Source organism: Pyxicephalus adspersus, chromosome 2, assembly GCF_032062135.1.
Source record: "Pyxicephalus adspersus chromosome 2, UCB_Pads_2.0, whole genome shotgun sequence".
Classification (NCBI taxonomy): domain Eukaryota; kingdom Metazoa; phylum Chordata; class Amphibia; order Anura; family Pyxicephalidae; genus Pyxicephalus; species Pyxicephalus adspersus.
The window spans coordinates 104,181,624-104,203,243 of NC_092859.1; the positions used below are offsets into that span (position 1 = coordinate 104,181,624).

The 21,620-nt window shown below is 36.0% G+C and overlaps 2 protein-coding genes across 3 annotated transcripts in view; one reads left to right on the forward strand and one right to left on the reverse strand.

Moving 5' to 3' along the window:
- FBXL13 (F-box and leucine rich repeat protein 13) overlaps positions 1-696 on the forward strand; it is a gene marked incomplete at its 5' end in the record, with an annotated part of 72,650 nt that extends 71,954 nt beyond the window's left edge. Inside the window, 1 exon segment of the mRNA XM_072401717.1 lies at positions 423-696. Within this exon segment, the coding sequence (XP_072257818.1) occupies positions 423-579 (157 nt within the window).
- Positions 103-21,620, reverse strand: part of FAM185A (family with sequence similarity 185 member A) — a 24,709-nt gene continuing 3,191 nt past the window's right edge. The window contains exons 2-9 of one of the 2 annotated variants that reach the window (XR_011919491.1): positions 21,039-21,148; positions 17,881-17,973; positions 14,630-14,768; positions 7,400-7,441; positions 6,867-6,962; positions 3,974-4,108; positions 3,048-3,295; positions 103-535 (exon numbers count right to left, since the gene is read on the reverse strand). Coding sequence is in view for 1 of the 2 variants with exons in the window: in XM_072401720.1 (XP_072257821.1) it covers positions 3,180-3,295; positions 3,974-4,108; positions 6,867-6,962; positions 7,400-7,441; positions 14,630-14,768; positions 17,881-17,973; positions 21,039-21,148 (731 nt within the window). In the remaining variant the exon portion in view is untranslated. Of the gene's footprint in view, positions 536-1,869; positions 3,296-3,973; positions 4,109-6,866; positions 6,963-7,399; positions 7,442-14,629; positions 14,769-17,880; positions 17,974-21,038; positions 21,149-21,620 lie in introns of those variants that run through there. The other variant, XM_072401720.1, reaches the window with a different exon arrangement.

Genomic DNA, 21,620 nt, shown 5'->3' on the forward strand with positions numbered 1-21,620 from the left:
TGTTAGGAACATCATAACCTGCAGTCACTGAAAGCTGATTTTATGCAATTTATTACCGTACTTTTCTTTCATAACAAAATAAGTCAGATAGTAATATGTTGGTGCTATATAAATCCTGTTTATTATTAATATTATTTCAGCACACTTCATTCACAGTGGGAAGTTTACTCTTTATATACAGTACTAGCAAAATGTGGAACATGCCCTTCAGGGCATAAAATATACTGACTGGACATTTTACTGGAAAATTGTAAATGCAGTGCACCTTCATGTCCTTGTTATGTAATTTTGTGCATTAGAAATAAACATTATCACCATTTTCAGAAACAACATTTGAAAGAGTGAACATAACTAGGTAATAGGTATTGTATTGTGATAAAGAAAATGAACAGAATAATATAGGTAATATTTCTATTTAACAGGCCTGCTGTTCTGAAGATCGAATCCAAGTATCAGAATTTGGAGTATAATACAGATGATCCTCCACCTTGGTTTGGCTATGACCGTTACGGTGACCTCTTGAATGGCATGTCATCTTTGGAGGAAACAGATATGATTGATGAACCAATGGACATTTAAATAGTGTTTGGTGGAATATTTACGAGGGGGTGCTGAAAAGTTCCTGGCTTTGCCCCCTTCCAGATGAAAAATGACTGTGGGGGCATATGACAGCCTAATATCTTGGTATGTAACTGTGCAAATATTTGGTCTTTGCAATTCTTAAAACTGTTTTTTCTTTTAGTGAGAAGTTGTGATGGCAGAGGCACAACCAATTCACGTCGTTGGAGTTAGGGGCAGTCATAAAGTTTTTGTTTCTCATTGCAAAGGACATTCACACTGAGATATCAAACACTGGGGGAGAAGTGTCCTTCCTTTCCCTGGAGAAACAAAAACTTTATGACGGCCCATAACTAACAATGTGAAACGTTCTTGTGCCTCTGCCATCACAGCTTCTCACTAAAAGAAAAAAACAGTTTTAAGAATCGCAAAGACCTGATATTTGCACAGTTACATACTAAGATATTGGGCTGTCATATGCCCCCACACTCATTTTTCTATTTTATCTAGAAAAGCCAAAACTTCTCAGCACCCCCTTGTATAGCAATTAAACAGTAACATTATTTGTACTATTTTTGTTCTCTCTGTGGAACTTCCATATTGTTGGGGAAAAAAAACACACACAATGTTCTGTATGTCCATTTACTCTTTAGTATCCTTGGGGCACTTAGTATGAGGAAGTGGAGGAGCAGCATCATAATATTTAATTGCAAGAACTGTTAGCGAAAACATGGAATCATTTTTATCAAAATCTTTTATAAAGACAAATAATTTAAAGACGGTTATATACTTATGTTGGTGAAAACAGGGTTGCATTGGAAATAGTAAACATGCACAGGTGGAATTTTTTTTACAGATTACAAGTAAAAAAAAAAAAAAAAAAAAAATATATATATATATATATATATAAAATAAATAAAAATATAAATAACAGACATAAAATAAGTTAAGAAAACAATAAAATATTGGACTTGGATTGTTTATTGTCTATCATTAGTGGCCTTTAAAAAAAAATGCAGATCTTACCGTTACCTTTTTTCAAGGACTGAAAAGTCCCTTCTGTGCATGCCCGATCTCAGGCTTGTGCAGAAGGAGCAGCCTGCAGCCTCCTCAGATTTGTGACATGCGTATCCCAAGAGGCTCCGCACTCACATTCAGTCTTTACCGATGCGGCATTAAATTAAAAAACACCCTACTCTTTATGTAAAGTAAAAATTGTGGTGGTAGGTCCGCTTTAAGCATCACAGACCTCAACAGAAGAGAAAAGGAGAATTTTAGGGTAATGGGACAAAATCAGTCTACTAATGTAACTTTGCTATACACGTTTAATATCAAGTTACAAACTAGTTTGTGTAACACTAACAAATAGTGTACACTGAAAAACACACATTGAATTTTTTGCTTTGCCAACACATAAAAATATTTTTCACATTTTTTCCTAAATGTACCAAAAGTTTGTTTTAGCCATCGTAGACATTTCAGTACGACCATATTAGACATAAAGTAAAACTTTCAAACACAATTTTCCTCTTGCCTTGTATTCATTTCAATAAAGGTATATATGTTCTGTAAGGCTTTCATTTTAAGTCCACAAGTCAAGTACAAAAATAAGGCACAGAATACAGTACAGTTAGTTCCATTTTTATTGTAAAGTGCAGTGACTTATAATACAATTCTTAAACTGGAACAAACTTATACAGAGAAGTTAACCGTTATAATGCACATTCTAGTAAAAGGAGGCCAGTGAAAAATAATTAGAAAAAAGCTTTTAAGCAAATATAGGTATCCCACAGGATAGGACATGGAGGTTGGTAATTTTGGCATTTAAAATGCTAACTACATATTAGCTAGCCCAGTGCTGTCCACCTCACTGTGTGAAGGTCACAATCCTCACATGCTTTTACAAGTCTGTAATGAACAGACAGCAATGATCTCAGTAACATTAAATCATTAGGCAACGTATTGTGCCTACATTAAAATCTTGGCTGGCCCTCAACAACTGACTTTGCACAGCCTTCTTCACAACAAAGAATTTGTTTTGCTGACATTACAAAGCCCAAGTGGTTTTCAGAAATGCTAGACAAAGCACAGGTATAAACCATTTTCACAGTCTGTAACCTATAAACGTGAACACACCATGTAAAACCACGGCATTGTTAGTCTCTTCAGTCTGGATGTATTCTAATGGCTTATCTGGTAGATACTGACCCGTTATAACACTTTGGTCTCTAGGATAACCACAAAATGTAGGTTTTCCTAGAATAATGCTGATAAAAAGCAACTCTAACTCCTCTACATAAAAGGAAAGAGCTCTATAAGGAAGACCAGTCATGACCATGTAGTTGTTGCAAGGCACAAACATGACCATTCCTTATCCTACATAAAATGTTATATACAAGCACACACAGATGCTGCAGCGGTGTGCTCCCTGCATTTGGCATTTTTCTCTTATTGTCAGTCATACAGTCATATGTACAAACAATACCCACCTTTCCTACTTGAATATATAACCAAGAGGAAACACCAATTTAAAAAACCTTTGTTCTGCATTTTACATTTCACATTGTTGCTATGGAAGCGGATTGATCCTGTCTGACTGTAGTCCAGTGTTTTGCTGAATTTCAAGTTGTGTGGAGTTTTAGTGACTGAAGCCAGTCCTGGAGCTTCAAGTGCACTGTGCCTCTTCTGGCTTCAGCATTAATCCATCTCTGTGTCTCATTCATCATATTCATTGATGCTGAAAATAAATCGCAAATTTACTGGGTTACCTGCTTGTCATCATACTGAAACAAAGGGCAATGGAATCAGTATGTTCACACTGGTGCTGGATGTAAATGTTCACAAAATAACTGCAACACAATAGAAGGAAAGGGGGGGGGGGGTTCTACCTATTTTTTTAATGCTCAATGGATAAGGAGGTATGCCAAGGAAAGCATTTTAATTAATTTAGTTTGGTTAATTTTCAGTAGCCTAAAAGTTGAAAGTAACATGAACCAAGTGGAAAATGTAGGTATGACTTAAAAACACCCTTATATAAACAAATAATAACCAGAAACATTCTTTCCTGTGTTTATTGCAATCTATGGGGCTGTTGTCCAGATCCTGACTTTACTATTTAGGAAGTCAATGACCTGAAACAGCAATGGTAGTTCCTATATTTCCATGCTCACCGATTCACTTTCATTTCAACAGATTTTACATTGAGACATATGGACCTGGAAGATTCTCCACCATGGAATGTTTCAATGAATGTCAAATTCACAGCTTTATAAAAATAGATCCCTTAGTGTCATCCGTTACTGTCACTGTCAGTGTAAACAATTTAAAAAAAAAAAAAAAAAAAACTACAAAAAAAACAAGGAGACATTTTGTAATCGATTACAGGAGCTTAACTTATTATCTGTAACTTTCTTACCTTTTAACATGGTTTGGCCCTCTGTAGAAGTGTTCTCAATGTCATGAAATTTAACCTCAGGACTAACGTTTATTGTAGCTCCTAACAGCTGTAAGTACGCCTCAAGGTTTGCAGGGATTTTTAACGTAATACTTCCTAGAAATAGACAAATGAAAATACAATTAAAATGAAAGAACATAAAACAAAATTACAGTTACAGGTAGATAGGATAGATTTCGGACAAATGGTCTTATCCTTTTAGACTTCCTGTGTACTCTGAATTATGCACTGATCAGCCAAAACATTATCACTTTTAAAAGGTGAAGTGAATAAATGAAAGGTGAAGTGATTTTTTGGAGACATTAGACAAGTGAACACTTAAACATCACTTGAAGGTGATGTGAAAAACAATGGGCAATAATAAGGATCTGATCAACTTTCAAAAGGGCCAAATTGTGATAGATAGATGGCTGGGGTCAGAGGATCAGCAAATGGGCAGATACTGAGGGATGATCCACATAGTCAGGGGCACCCAGGGCTCATTAATTTATGGAGGATAGGGGTTAGGCTTGTTTGTCTTGTCCAATTCCACAGAAGAGCTATTGTAGCATAAATCACTGGAAAACTTAAGGACAGCCATGAAAGAAAAGTTTTAGAAAATATTGCAAATCACAGCTTGCTGCATAGTCACAGACCAACCAGTTACCAATGTTGTCCACCTAAAAATGCCCACAGAAGACAGATGAATGTCAGAACAAGGCCATGAAAAATGGAAGAAGGTGGCCTATTTGAGAAATAATGTTTGGTTTTAGAATATATGGAGGACTGGAGGCATGCGCATAATTTACCTGGGGAAAAAGTAGCAGCAGGATGGATTGGTAATGTGCCAGAGCTGTTTTAGCAGTACAAGAGGGACCAACACAATACCATGGCTTTAATCAGTTTCTGCTGATTAGTATATATCATCAGCATTTTGACATGAAATGTGGTTTTACCACAAGAATGGATGCAGCTTTTAATATAAAAAGGTTTATAGATGAGCATGTACAGTAGCTAGCATATTCTAAACAGAATAGTTTAGTAGTAACCATCAACTGTTCTATATCATGCATTACGTCCAAGATATAAACATCTCATATTTGTAGAAAACTCACAATACTACAAATACCAAAGTAGCACTAAAAACAAACAAACAAAAAAACAATAAACCTCCCTGGCAGTATGATTATTGAGGATTTTTAAATGTAAAAGCCTCATTGTTTTAAATTTTCGCCCGGTCCCCCCTACCTGCCTATTGGTCTCACTCTTCGGCCTAAGACTCGCGAGCAGATGTCCAGCCCGCATTTGCTTCCCCTGGCCTCCCCTCCCCAACGTTCACATGCCAGTTATGCAGATGCCAGCCGGCATCGATGGAGGACGCCACTGGAACGTGGGAACCAGGTAGGACTTGGTAAACTCCCTGCCAAGTCCACCCCGAGTGTGGCTCGGGGTTACTGCTTTTGGTATGAAAAAAACAACCCGGAGCCACACTCTGGAATACCGCCAGGGAAGTTAAATACAATTATGACTGACTAATGGGAAGTTGCTGAATATGAAAAACTGACCTAAAACAGAACCAAGTTCTTTGTATATCATGCTAATTGCATTTATTGGGACTTCATGTAATGCCAGGGCACGAATTTTAAAGAGTGACCACATGGGATTTATCTCTGGCACCCTCTCTTTTCGATTTAATGTCAGTCAGCAAGTACATTTATAGGTTATTCAGGTATCAAGCTGTCTGAGTTGCCAGGCATAAGAATCTGTAGAGGTGCCCGTCGTCAGGCAGTTTTGCAGTCAATTTTGTGGCCAATTGGCATTCCAACTTTTGGAGGGAAAACAACTATCCAATAACAACTCACTCTACCCTTTATATGGCAGAGGGAGTGTCACATTTTACCCTAGGTAAAAAGAGTCTTAATGACCAAGATATTAAAGGTTAAAAACACTTTGGTGTATGTTTAAAATGGAATATTGGTTTATTTAAACTCAATAAAGGAGTCATCTTAATTACCTAGGTGTGTTTTTATTCAATATGCTGCAGATTTGTTTGGTAAACGTTATATAGTAAGGGTGGTGGGTGAGGATGGGGTGTACGATCCCGTGGTATATAGAATGTACTGTAACTTTACCATCAATGGACAGAAACAATATAAAGTAAGATGTGGAATGTGTAACTCCCCAAAATAAAAGTGATGCTAGATTAGAATGTGGGATTCTGTAGGTTCTGAATGCTTACTTTGGAGAAGAATGTCTCCTGTTTTATTAACATAATTGGGCTGTAGTGTATAAATGTCTTGGAGAATATTTTCACCTGAAATGCATCATATGTTTGAAACAGTTTTTGGATCTGTAAACCTCTAGGCCATGGAATATTACGATTTAAACCACTTTGGAAACCACAACAGCCTCTTCTACCTAAATATCCTGATACACACCGTTTGTGTCAAGTGAGTTAGCCTAGTTTAACCTTTTGCTTCCAAAAGTCTCCCATAAATGAAAATGACATGTTTTATTGTGCAGCTGCCATAAATATGTCCTATCAACTTCAGCTTCACTGTATACAAAAAGAATGAACATGATTATTATTACCATCTGTGTTTTCCCACTGCAGTCCACCTAACACATTTCTTGTCCGCTTGTCACAGGACAGAAGTGAGGTGAAATCTCCTAATATACACATATTAGAAGAATTTACTCTTCTCAGTTCTGTCCAAATTTAAATTAAACATTTTGGATGGCGTTGGGCATGAGCATATGAAAAACTTGCCAAGATTAAATTCTGTAAAACGTAAAGTTACAAAATAAGTCAGGACTTTTCCCTCAAAGTTATGCTTAGCCTTTGCCTTACTGAATGCATTCCAAGGATCCTCACCTTTTTCAGATATCAGATGCACCTTACCAGCTTGGCTGATATATACATCGATCATTCCATGTGTTGTAGAAGCCATTAAACATCCATCGGAGGAATCTGAAATGTGTAGATATTAGAATGGTTTATTACATGTTTTATAACCACAGCAATGTTAACAAATAACTATGTCATTGTATTCAAATATGAAATCTGTCAATCATGATCCACCAAAACCTTCCAGAGGCAGTGGGCAAATTAGAGGGGGTTACGTTGTTGTCAGCAAGTATAAGAGAAAAAAAATATGGCGCAAGAAGTGTGCAAGTCAAACATTCTGCCAATTATGTTTTGATGTGCAAGAGTGAACATTCAAAGAGTGATTTGACAAAAAAGGTATAAACAATATTCTTTTGCAGAAGCCACGAACACTGCATTCTCTTTTGTCAGTGAACACTGCCGGTTTGGGAAAGAAACACATAAAGCACCATGTGTTTGAGTAATAGACATAATCCACTGAAAGCATTTTTACCTGAAAGTAAAACTGGTCGAATACATACCTACTGTGATATTTCCTCTTTCTGTATGAAGTTTTGTATTACCTAAAAAAACAAATATAAACAAAAGATTAAAGATACAGTATTATAAAAGTACTAAAGTTTGGAATTTGACAGATGAATAGTATGTGATGGGATTTAATTATAACTTGGATGTGCAGCCTACGATTCAAGGGGTGGTAGGAGCAATGTTAATACTAACAGATATCTGCAGCCACCACAAGGTTAGCACTCATTACCCATATAATAGACCTGTTCAGATTCCCATTACACACTTCTCACTAATTTCCCCATAGGAATATTAGCTTCATAGACAAAAAAAAAAATATTGGACAATCATAAGTTTCCTTTGGAAAACCTTACAAATCACACCATATAAATTGCTGACGCAGTATATGCATGGGACCCGTGCCTTCATCACAGTCAGTAATACCAAATACATTCTCAATATTCACAAGGTCCCAGTTTTTAGGCAGTCTTTACCCACACAGATCTTTAGATCAATGCAGGATTCCATCCTCTCGTAGCAAACCTTTGGGGGTCTGTAGGTTGGGAAGTCATTGGAATGGAGAATTTCTTTTGGGACATGGTTCCACAAGTGCTGCTGACAACATGATGTTTAGTGGACTTGTGGTTATCTTAAAAATTTCAATCATGAAAATTTTGTTCAAAAGAAAATCTTCAGAGTGGGCTGTCTGCTTCTTTATTTTAATTTGTGATTAAAACTCATTTGGACAATGTTCTCTACAAATAGTCTGAGTAAATTTCTGAAGTACGTCCTAGTCATAACTGTAAAGTCAGAGAGTCATATGGATGCCTTCAATTCTACCTGCATGTAGGGTAAACCCAGCACACAATCTTCAGTTCAAGTCATTATTTGCTATGGCTACACAGCTGCTGACCGAAAACAGCTGGACAAGCTGTCCAGATTGTTTTCTCTCCTCTCTTCCCCAAGGAGGGTTTCTATTATAAAATTCCATGGACTGTATTTAGTCTAAGGAAAAAAAAAGCTATGGCTTAAACTCATGTTCATTGCAACAAGACTATTAAGGGTTGTTTGTGGGTGGAAGGAAATGACTTACAGAGAAATAAAAAATCTGAAAACAATGGAAAACAGGAACAGCAACAAGGAATATAAAAAAATTGTTCCCTTGAGACTCATCGATAAAATATCTGAAAAGGCGACATTTTTATGTAGACTACCAATCGTACAATGCATGGAAAGCCAGACACATCTATAATAAGTATTCATTTTGTAGTTTTGCAAATACAGTAACTCATTCTTATGATACATGCCTGTACTATAAGCTTTTAAACACATTCTTGTATATTTTGTAAAGTGAGGGTGGAACAATTAGGAAGTTGTCTAATATTTGCAGTTAGTAAAGCCTATAGAGTGTGCTGCTGTGAAAGAAATTATAGGAGGCAGATAACTGCAATAAATATTTTTATATAAAAGCAAAAGTACAAGGATCTCCATCACTCATGTCAACACATTTATAGTTTATTAACTATGCACAGGTGTAGCTTGCCGTTTTCCAAAACTGTCCACTTTAAACACTGAGGATAACCCATTTTTGAGAGATTTTTGATCCCCAAGCTCTCATGGTCATTGACCAACTATGCCTTCCTGGGTTTTTGGAGTGGGCCTTGTGGTTTTATTTACTAAGTTTACATAGTTGACTACTGGTCCCATGTATGAACTATGTGTCACTGCTGGCCATCACAATGATCAATAGTCTGTGAAGACAGATCAGTTGGCCAATGGTAAATGTGTAGTACCAGGGCAGAATTAAAGTTGACCTGCTTTTAAAAGCACTTTATATTTTGTGTCCTTGACGACAGGGTGTCATGCAATACTGCACATTACATATTTGGTTGTACCCTGTTTGCAGTGCTGTATATTACTAACTCCAGACGAATGTGTACTATTGTGATTTTTATAGCCAATACAAGATCAATCCCTTAAAGTCTGGAAGTTTTGTTATATTTCATTACAAAGCCCTTCTATGGAAATACAAATCGACTGCTCAGCCCAGATTGTTTAAATCAGTGGTTGCTAACCTTTTCGGACCCATGGACCACTAAACCTACTGGCTCCGGACTGTGCTTGCGTGGGGAGCTGTGTGTCACTCAAAGGGGAAGAAACTTCCCCCTCAGTGACATTCTGATGCCAGAACCTGCCCAATATCCCATCGCAGGCTCAGACCAGAGATCACAAACCGTCCCCTTCCTTAAGCCTGCAATCTACTAGGGACATGATCCGTGGCTCTGGCCAGTGCGTCCTCCGAACGGGGTCCTTTTCATGAGCTTGCTTCTAACAGGATCACAAAGATCACCAAAATTTTCTCATGGACCACTGGTTGGCGAGCGCTGGTCTAAATCAGTGTTTCTCAACCAAGGTTCCTCCGAGGTTGCTAGGGGTTCCTAAAGCTCAATACATCTTACAAGAGAAAAGCACTGAGAATGAGCTATCTGGTGGTAGATAAAACTGCAACTGAACAACAGCATTATTTACTTTGCCTTACATCAGTGGTTCTCAACCAGGGTTCCTCTAGCATTGAGCAGTTTGTGACTCTCAGGTCAGGTACAGTGACCCCCAAAGACCTTTTTGACAATCTGTAAGAAAGACATTCTTTCCAAGGCCAGCAGCGTAAGACATTTTTTTCACTGACCACCACATTAATGTACTGTGAGCTGTAAATATAGTAATTATAGCAGAGGTTCCCTGAAGACATAAAGGTATTTCAAGGGTTCCCCCATAATATAAAGGTTGAGAAACACTGCTCTAAAGGCTAATTACTCAGAAACAGAGACAACCACATGGAGACAATGAAGAAGACATAAAAATAAGAAGCACAACAATGGCTGTGTCTTAAGCTGTATATTTTGGAACTGAAAAGCCTGAGTAACAATTGCATACATTTTTATTACAGACCTAAAGTAGGGCAATAGTTTATAATTGTTTGCATGTTTATGTATGCACTGCTTTTATCACAGCCTGCTTGAAAACTGCAGTGGAACTTCTGTAGTCTAGTAGGGAAAAGACAGTAGTCTATTTAGCAAAGCAAATTTGCTCCATGTTATATAATTTGGATTACAGCACTCTACACATCTTACTATAGACAGCATAGCACTCCATGATGTTTATTACGATGCATCCAGTGATTAAATGGTATGCCGCATAGTCTAGACCAGGGGTGTCAAACTCTGGCCCGGGGGCCAAATCTGGTCCTCATCATCTTTTTTTTTGGCCCCTAAAGAAATCCTAAATATGAACTGCAGCGCCGCTACTACAATTCCTGGCATCACTTGCGTCTATAGACCAGCAGGCTCTCTGCCTATGCGTGGCCCCGCATTGGACTGTTTATAGACGCAAATAATGCCGAGAATTTTAGTAGCGGCGCTATTTCAATGAAGAGGGAGTTTCAGCAGCGGGCCACTCATAGGAAGTTTCCAGCACTCCCCCTGAGCTGTACTTTCCTTGCTACTCCAAGGCATGTAGTTGAATGGTTGGATTTTCATAGAAGAATATTGTTATTATTATTGGTATTATTATTATAGGAAGAGGCACAAAACGTTTTATGGCTCTTTCTCTATTATAGGCTTGTTCCAGATTGAATGTGAAGCAAAAATTCTATTTCCATAAGAAAAGGGCTTACATCTAATGAGAAGCAAACATTTCCTCAATTTTTTCAATACATTTCAAGGTTGACCCGCGACTTTGTCCAAGTTTTTAATTTTGGTCCTCTGTGTATTTGAGTTTGACAAGTCTAAACCTTTCTGTCTTGCATATCGGTTACTCTTGACCACTGCACCCTACAGGTTGCTATATATTATGTATTTTGAACTGCAGCACTTTTGTACACCATATCTAGCACTTGATTTAACAGACTAATAAATTCTTTATGCTGTTGTATAAACAAGCACCCATTTGCTAGCGTTTAATAAATATATACAACTACTAGATTGTAAGCTCTCTGGGGCAGGGTCCTCTCTTCCAGTGTCACTGTCTGTATTCACTTGTCATTTGCAACCCCTATTTAATGTACAGCACTGCATAATATGTTTGCACTATATAAATCATGTTTATTATTAATAATAATAATAATAATAATAATAATATACAGAATAGTGATCATTTTAAACTACATTCTGTAAAGGACACGGGTGATTCTAGTCAGCCTACCTGTCCTAATCCTTTAATTGCTGGACAGTTTTCCTAAAGCTTTAATATCAAAAGGTTTATACAATGCCTGGATCAAGGACTAATGAGGATATTAACCAAAAAATGTATCATGTGCCTCACAAAATGGAAGGTTATTAACTGGGAGTTTTCAACAGCAGTAAACTACAAATGTTATGTTAAAAAACACAGGGGTGATGCCTACAAAACGATCCTAAAGGTAGATGAGATGTAAAAATCTAATAGAGATTGTACTAACTGTGTAGTATAAACGTTGTTGTTAGGGCCTTGCACGTCATAGCTGGAACAATGTAAATGATTCCCAATACAGATTGGTCTTTTTTATTGTAATGCCATGATTTTAGTAATATGTCTGTTTTTTTGTAATGTGTGTGTAACATTTGTATTTAAATTTTCTTATTGAAAAGTTCAATGAACAAATAATGCAGCTTTAGAATATTAAAACAATACATAGAGAGGTTACTCTCCTCTAAACAGATATATTTGTTAAGTAACAGTGAGACATCCAACATTATAAAACAAAATAACTGTTATCTATTTCTTAGAGAATAGAAAGAATAATCTAAGAAAGAGTTTTTGACAAATGACAAGACAAGTGACAAGATGTAGACCAAGATAAAAAAAAAAAAAGAAAAGGGTCAGAATACCAGGAACAAACTTAGGTTCCAACTCTGTAGGAAGATGAGAATGAAGAAGAAAAAATGCATAATTGGTTCTCCCTCTAAAATGTTCCCTATGCTTTATGTTCAATTTATTTAACAGAGTTTACATAAAATGATATTAATAATTTTAATTTATGGAGTGAAAATTCTCAACGTCTTTCATAAATTAGTCTCCATATCTAGTAATAACTGGCAAAGCTTGTGCTTTGTCCTCATGTTAGAAGCATACATGTAAGGGATTGTAATTGTTTTATGGTCATACATTATGCTGTCATTTAAGATACAGTGTTATATGAATTCTTTTAATGAGAATCACAGGCAATCACATAAAAACTGACACATTCCAGTGATATATAGGTATGCATCCCCTTGAAAGCACACATGGATTGTGAGCCAAGCATAAACAAGTCATTCTTGCCCTGAACTGAGTCACTGTAGTATTCTGCCTAAAATGAGACCTGTCGTAACAGTTTTCCATAAAAATAAAGGAAAAAGTCAGGAACACATCGTTCATAGGACAGAATGTTATAATGGTATTTTTTAACTACACCTCGACAAAACATTTCAGACTGGAGAAAAGTTAGACATAACTTTTTCACACTACAAACTACATTGGCTTTTAGTAAATACATTGGCTTATAGTAAGAAACTTTTAACTGCATTTTGGCTGCAGCCCAATGTATATTTCCACTGTATTTGTATCTAATTATTGAGCGTTCCAGAATTATGAAAAGCCAAATAGGGCCATCACAGGGGTGCATACCTACCTAGAGTACACACTTGTCAGACGGGACCTGTAAGAATACAAATATAGGATCTGCTATTTCTGGGTGTATTTAAAATGTTCAGACTTCATTCAGATCATGGCCATCAATACACCCAGTTGATAATGACCATGATGTGAATTCTAGACTGATAGCAAATAAATGTGACATTAGTCACTTATTAAAGTCAGCTATCCTCATCCGCATTAATCACCCACTAAGAAAAAAAAATATCATGATTTCATGTCATAAATTAGAAAATGTTATTGCCATTTCCCAAGGTGAAATAATTCCTGTCCAGGTGTCAACATAAGACAGAGTTTTTCCTTATCTCCAGAACATATTTCCAATGGGAAAGGAGGAGAGGGGCAACTTAAAAGGGCCACAAACATTAGTACTTTTCCTACTTTATCCAACAGCAACAAATTATATGGAAGGAGCTAAGCTTTCTAGCAACTGTGTATATATTTTCTTTAGTTGTTAAAATCAGACCTAAAAAACAACCTTAAAAACATTTGAAATGTGCAGTAAATATGAAGTACAGAGCATGAACTGTAAATTCTTATTGGATTTCATAGAACGCTTACACATCCAATCTTCACCATCACTGAACATTTCACAACCTAAAATGTGAATAAAAATGCAACTCTAGCTACAAAATCCACATAAAGACCAATACTCCACTCCATTACCCAAAGCTCATGTAAGGTTTAATTTTAACACAGCAAAATCTCAAATCATACTAATTAGTGTAAATTATAACGGTATTACTTTTATAACTGAAGTTTTCAAATTAAAAAACCCTGTGCATTTCTGCCGTACCATAGTTAAGGCAACAGAAACACAACCTCGCATGAGTTAGTTTCCCGTTTATATTTCAAGTTCTTGCAATGACTTGCCTCCTGATAGACACACTGTTTATACTATAACACAGAAATGCTGGGAAATGTAGTCTGGCACCTATTATTCCTCCTACTTTGGGTTCACCATTTTAATAGTTTTTGATATAACCCAATTTGGTAACAAACCATAGATGTATTGGCTACGATGTGGGCGCAACTGGCCAGTCACTGCCAACTTAAATCAAGCAGCTAGTTGGAACACTAACCTGTTAAAGTTTGGCTCTAAAATTTATAGCTAAGCTTTGTCATTGTGATTTTTTTAAATCAAGTACAAAAAGAAATCAAAAATAAAAAATTACACAAGCTAAAAAAGAAAGCAAAAACACTTATTTATAAACTGAACTACAATTATATACGAACATCGCAGGCCGTAAACTGTAAAGGAAGTCTTAGGTAAAGAAACACTCTGGTGAAAACCACCAGCTTTTACCTGCCAGCTCCAAAGACAGTAATGTTCAAATATTTCTTTCCTAACAATTAAAGTAAAGAAGTCATCACTTTTTAACTATGACTAGCAAATTCTTGGGAGATATTTCCATAAAAGGGATCCCATGTATGGTAAGTCTTATTGGGGGAAACGTGCAAAATCTTAGCAAACCATTTTTAATAGGTTTGAATTCAGTTCATTAAACATACAAAGGTCCCAAAGAAAATGTGATAACTAGGTTGTGTTTTTTTATTCTAGATAAAACACTTACCATGGGCACTTCCTACTATTATATCCCCAGCAGCTGAAGACATGGTTGAAGATTCTGCATACAGGTATTTGGCTTTCAGCTGACCATTTTCTGTGCAAATATTAATGGATGTACCTAACAGTTTCTCAATATCAACTGTCTGTAACACAAAACAAAAATCGAATGAACATTTAATGAGTCTCACACAAATATACAGTGAAAGCACACATGAAATAAAGATATAAACTGTGTAATGTAATAAAGATTAGCAATTATGTTCAGTCATTCTGATCACAACTCAATTTCACCATATGTGACTAGCGCAAGTACTTATGAGCCCCCTCTAGACAGTTTTTAAGATTCGCTAAGGATTATAGGAAGTCACAGTTTTCAAGGAAATACTGTACTAGAAACATTTAAAGAATACATTTAGTGAAAAATGTATAAAACAATGGTTTGGTATTTTGTTGGCCATGCAAATGCCTAAACAATGTGCTTTTTTAAAGAAACATGACTGTAAACAAGCCAGCAAAGAGATAATAAAACAGTTGAATAGTGAGAGAGTAAAACCATGTCACGTGAGCTGTCAATACCATATGATTGGATATCCCTTAATCAAGATTGAAGAAAACTTTGTGGGACACCACAGTCCAAAAACTATGAATAGTACAGGGTGTGTAACACTGTCAAATATAGAATATCACAATCTGCTATCTATGTTAATACAAATCCAGTTGGATTGTGTTACCATCCCTGGCTTGTATAATCTTGTATACTTACTATTATTTTAACCAAATACTAGAAATAGGAATGTACCTCAGGAATATTCCAATAATCCAAACGGATTTTGCCGACTACATTTATGTTCTGGGTTGGTGACCAAACAGATTTAAGTTGTGAGATCAGTATATTACTCACGCAACTTGCAAAAAAAGTGGTCAGCAATGGCATGCCAAGCAGAGATCTCAGCATAAGTTTCTGGTATAATTTTTCATACAGCAGCATTTCTAGAAAATAATGTAATCAGGTTTTGATGGAAATCAGTCTGTCAATCCTGCAGTTCTTTACCAAATATACTGCTTTGTATTTTTTATACTGCCCAAAGTATAAATGGTCCATTCATAAATACAATACACAACTATATCCAATAACAAATACTTCCTATACCAATATAAATTACTTATAAATATACCTTTTAGAAACTATAAAAGTGTCATAAGCCTTACATACAACAAACATAGGGTACGCCTATTGCAATTACTGAGCGCACTGCATCTTAGAGGTTGCCCTATTCACAGGATCATTTTCCAGGAGAAGAAAACATGTTTTCCAAACAAGCAGAGAGAACTCATTGCCAAAACATTCTTTTCACCAGATTTGGTGCCAGTGGGAAAATTACTTTGCAATCTAGTGGTTATTTTTAGGGTGAAGTCATACATTTCAGCTAATAATAACGGCCTATAATTGAAGAGGTTTTGGCAGAGACATGGCCCTTAATTTGCAATAATAAATTTCCTTAACTAATGTTTCCTTCATTGTACATGCTAAGCACACAGTGGTGCACACACTTTGAAAAATATTGAGTTATAAAAAGGTAATGCTCAAACAATTCTCAATTCCAAAGAAGAATCCTAATACACCATCTCAGTGGTTTTGTAATGAGGAGGAATAGGCTCCAGTACACAGAACAACATACAGTCATGAACAAACTTCATTATTAAAACCATATGATTTGTAAGCTTTCATGTGAAACAAAGCAGAGGGCTATTATCGCAATGTGCATACACAGTAACAGGAAGGAAAGTTCATTGAAATGTACATAAGATAACATTTGTTCCAATGTCAAAATGTACCAAGAAAAATATTTATATAAGAACTCCGACAGGAAAAGAGAAGGACTGCTGTAAATGGGTAAAATAGTTTTTAGTCACACACCACATACAAGCATGCAGTTAACTGTGATGCAAATTGCGTGACATATAAATTTTAGCAGCATACTTATTCTGGGTCAGTGACACAGAAGGTATTTAATGCAGAGGATCATAACACAAACCAGACAAGCTTTATGTTTTAGAACCAGGTCAGAAAGGGCAGCTCACATAACCTTTCAGTAGTGAGAATGTAAGAAAACGTTTTTTTTTTTTTATATTTTTAATTATCCCAGCATAACCCACTATTTTTCTTACAAAGTGTATTCTTTGTAGTAAGAATTCAGAGTTCGAGATAACCCATAATTTCATTCACCCCTGCACATTGTGGGTCAGCAATCTTTGGCATTCAGTTCCTAAACCCAATACAAATCCTTGCGGATGTAAATTTAAATACAAAATGTTATTAAAATGTGCTACTTTGGGGGTATAAATTCTGTAACACTTTATAGCAGTACACTTATTTGGTTTCCTGCTCTTTTTCACTGCTAGGCTACACTTTCTTTAACACAAATTCACTGGCTAATGTGTCTTGTTCACTTTACCACTTGTTTTTCACATTGCACTGTATTGTAGAGAGAAACTCACTGCGCTGCCTCTGCTGTCACTGTCTATTCACATGCTGGGGCAGATCCAGATCAACCTGGGCTCAGAGGAACTGGGTTAAATGATGAACCGAGGACATGAAAATGATAAACCGAGGGCATCTATTGGCAGAAAACGATCACTGTGGGGGAAGACTCTTGATTTAAAGTTTCTATTCACAAGCTGGGGCAGATCCAGATCAACCTGGGCTCAGAGGAACTGGGTTAAATGATGAACCGAGGACATGAAAATGATAAACCGAGGGCATCTATTGGCAGAAAACGATCACTGTGGGGGAAGACTCTTGATTTAAAGTTAAATATTGAAAGTAAAGGCTTTTTAATTTTTTTATAATTCAATTGCATATTTGTTTCTTGTTAATTTTGCCCCAAATTCAGCTTTACATCACAAAGCTGCAGCAGCTATAGCATCTTGCTTTACTATACATATCAGGGCTGCAGTGAGGATTCTGTCTACTCCTCACTCTCCAAAGTGTGCTCCCAGTATATAGTGATAGAAAGTGGTGGGCAGGCATTGGTTGAGTCACACCAGTAGATGGCGCTACTGGCGTGACCTGCCACTGCCTGCTACTATTGTTTTGAAAGTTAAGAGCGAAGACACGTTCTGTTCTCTAAATTTATACACAATCCTGTATTTTTAGGTAACCAAGTACCTTGGTTATATTCAAATATATATATATCTTTATTTTTTATTATAGACCAGGTAAATGTTTCTAATTGCTTGAAAGGATATACTTACACTATTAGCCAGAGCACGAATGTCCATATTGCCATGGACCGTGCCCAAACAGACCACTTTTCCTCCTTTTGTATGAATGTGAACATTGTGACCCTGAAAATACAAAATGCCAAAAAGCATAAACAAAATATTTAAACTGACAGTAATTAGTAAATGTATTTTTTTTCAGAGCACTCTGCCACTAAAGTGGATGTTACCTTCTTGTACTAAGACTTCTGAGCATTGACTGATAGACTGAGATAGCCAGTGCCATCACACCATTGCTAACGCACATATCAGGTACATTGCGGGATAGTATTATAACGATTGGCAAGGTAATTATATTTTCTGTTATATCCTAATTTGTCTTTCCAATAGCTGGTGCTTGTTAGGGGTGCTCCCATGTGGAATAATTCACCAACTAAGCAAAATCACATGTTCATAACAAAGATTAATATTGTGGGAAGAGAGGAAAAAAAAACTCAGTGGCAAAGAAAATGACAAAAAAGTTACCAATAGACTCAAATTGCTAACATTGTAAACATACCATTCTGAATTCAATAATAATGTAATGGGGTAAAGTTTGATACTTATAACATGTTGCAGTAGTTACTCAACATTGGACTACACAGAGTGCTAATCCAAAGGAAGAATATTTGAAAAGAATAAATATTAAAAACACTGGTAAATCCATTGGAATACAATTTTAGCAATATTGTGGTTTTAAAACACTTCAAGCAAGAGCCTGGAATCCATATTATGTTTCTATAATCCTCTACACAACATTGATCAAACCAGGAGGTTGTGCACTAGAAATCAGTTTTGCTCTACTGTACAGTACAGTGTTTTAGGTACCAGAAGTGTGTTAAAACATAACTTTTTTTACTGCATTAGTTTAGTGTCCTTTTTTTGTTTTACATGGTTTTAGATATGGAAAACCTCTGTTATAGAAATGACCATTATACATAAAGGTGTCATCAGGTCTTGCAGCTTTTTAACACTCACAAAAGGAATAGGAACAAACAAAAACCATGTTCTTTGTGTACATGTTTTCCACTGGGAGATATTCAGGATATTACTGCAGGTAGAATCTCAGTAGTATGATAGTACTCCCACAGTAAAAACAACACCATATCAATACGGTATTTAAACATTACATTTCAATAGACATGTGGACTTCATATTTGACTGCTTATTCTAGACAAACAGCTAAAATAGTAACTGCTAAGAGTTAATAGAGGTAAAAAAAAGTCCCTAAGGGTGTCTTTGTTGCTTTGTCCATAAAAGTAAACAGACAAAAGTTGGGCTACAGATCAAACGTGTGGCTCCAGATGTGTAGCATGTGTGTAAGAATTGTTTCTAAGTATATCATGGCTGTGTGAACACCACACAGAAAACATGTAAAACTTACAAAGCCCAAACACATTTTGTAATACAGGTGTATGACAGGACGTTTTAGTTCTGTATCATGAAGAATAAGGATTACGTTCTCCCAGTTGCGGCTGTCTACAGATTTGGCATCACTAGGTTTATTAGCTCAGCAGGAAACTAAACACAAATGTTGCTCGTGCTTTTGATAATTGCTTATTTATATTGTTGTTCTCTATGTCATTGCCACAGACAGAGTAAATCATTAAAACATTACATTCAGGAGATTACTTTTCTATACTGGGTGCAAAGAATTATTAATATTATTACAGTCTTTATATAGCGCTGACATATTACACAGTGCTGTACAAAGTCCATAGTCATGTCACTAGCTGTCTCTCACAATCTGATGTCCCTACTATAGTCATATGCTTTTAAAAAGTCTAAGGTCAACCCCCATCCTTCTCCTCTACCTTGTCTAACCCTCACCCCTCCCCTGGGCTGTCCAGTTGATTGTTCCCTTCCCCCTCCCGTTAAACTATTATTGCAAAAGTTCCCTTTTGATATACCCTCCGGTATATCCGGTGACGAGTCTGCTATTTGATCCATTAGATACATATGTTTGGTTGGTTACTCTAGTTCAGTCAAGGTTGGTTTTATGCTATGTCTATTTCCTTCTGTATTCTCTCTACCCCTTGTTTTCCTGTACTAGTGGATATATATATATTCATCTGCACTGTTACATAATTGTAAAATGTCACCTGTATTATTTCTAATGATTGTAAATGGTGGGCCGGAAGGTTCTTCTGGCCCTCCTTTTCCTTTGTTTATGTATGTGATATTTTCTTTTCCTGTTTTGTAATAACTTGTGAAAATTTTAATAAAACTGATTGAAACAAAACATTACATTCAGGAGATTACTTTTCTATACTGCGTGCAAAGAATTATTATTATTACAGTCTTTATATAGCGCTGACATATTACGCAGTGCTGTACAAAGTCCATAGTCATGTCACTAGCTGTCTCTCACAATCTGATGTCCCTACTATAGTCATATGCTTTTAAAAAGTCTAAGGTCAATTTTAGGGGGAAGCCAATTAACCTAACTACATGCTTTAGGGATGTGGGAGGAAACCCATTCAAACTCCATGCAGATAGTGTGCTGGCTGAGATTTGAACCCGGGACCTAGCACTGCAGAGTGCTAACCACTGTGATACCGTGGCAGTACATGAAACAAAAAAACATGGGGTACAACTTTTTCCATGTTTTTTACTTAATACTAAAAAAGTTTCTATCAATTTACAAATGCAAGATTTTAGTGAGAAACTATAAAAACATAGGGGTAAGTTTACTTTAGATATATTAGGCTTCTAACCAGAAATTATATATATATTCATTTGTACTGGTTATATAAAATATGTGGCTTGCAATTAAACATTTAGTACAGAGTGCAGCCCATAGCACAGGTCCTACAAAGCACTATGGGTTTTATAAAGAGAGTACAGAATTAACAGATTTCTTAAGGACCGTGTCTTCTCTCCTGTGCCTGAGTACATCCTTGCAATTATTTAAATTACACAAGTTATAGAGAATTGTGATAATGAAGAAAAAGCAGCAAATCTGATTATAATAGAAGAATTTCTTTAACCAATATAACAAAACACATCAGAGTACAGTCAAGATATGTCTTCCTTATACATAATAGAGATTTCTATTGCATAGTAACTTATCTGGACATTTATCACTACTATTGAAAAAAAAAAACAATCTTCTTACACCTTTACTCTATTTTCATATTCCTTATTATTACCTTGATAGACTGTAAGATGCTGGTACCCTTCTCGGTTTCTATTTGGCAACTGTCACACTCAATTTGTTTAATGTTCACACAACCTGATCCCAGTGTTTTAATGTTCACATCTAAAATAGAAGGAGAAGAACCACGATTAGGATTTATTACAGTACAGAAATACTCTTTAAAAACACATATTTCTATTTCTATTCTATTTAATGTACAGCACTGTGTAATATGTTGGCACTATATAAATCCTGTTTATTATTATTAATTATAATAAAAAATATATTGTGTCATGGGTGTAAAAAAGTATTACCACCTTTAATATATTTACATTTTGTTAGTCAATACTCAATGCAAATTATAATTAAAATATAAAACAATGGATCCGAAAGAAAACTAAATAAAATATACAGCATCACTAAGATGGATAAAGAATCATCCCTCTTCTAAAAAGTGCATAAATTAGATGTAACCAATCACCTTCTCCATTGCACACCAAACTATGTATTTGTAAAGTATAAACTGGATTATTCAGCATAAAAACAGCTATTTATGGGACATTCCAGTGCTTGATAGTGCAACGGACAGCAAATA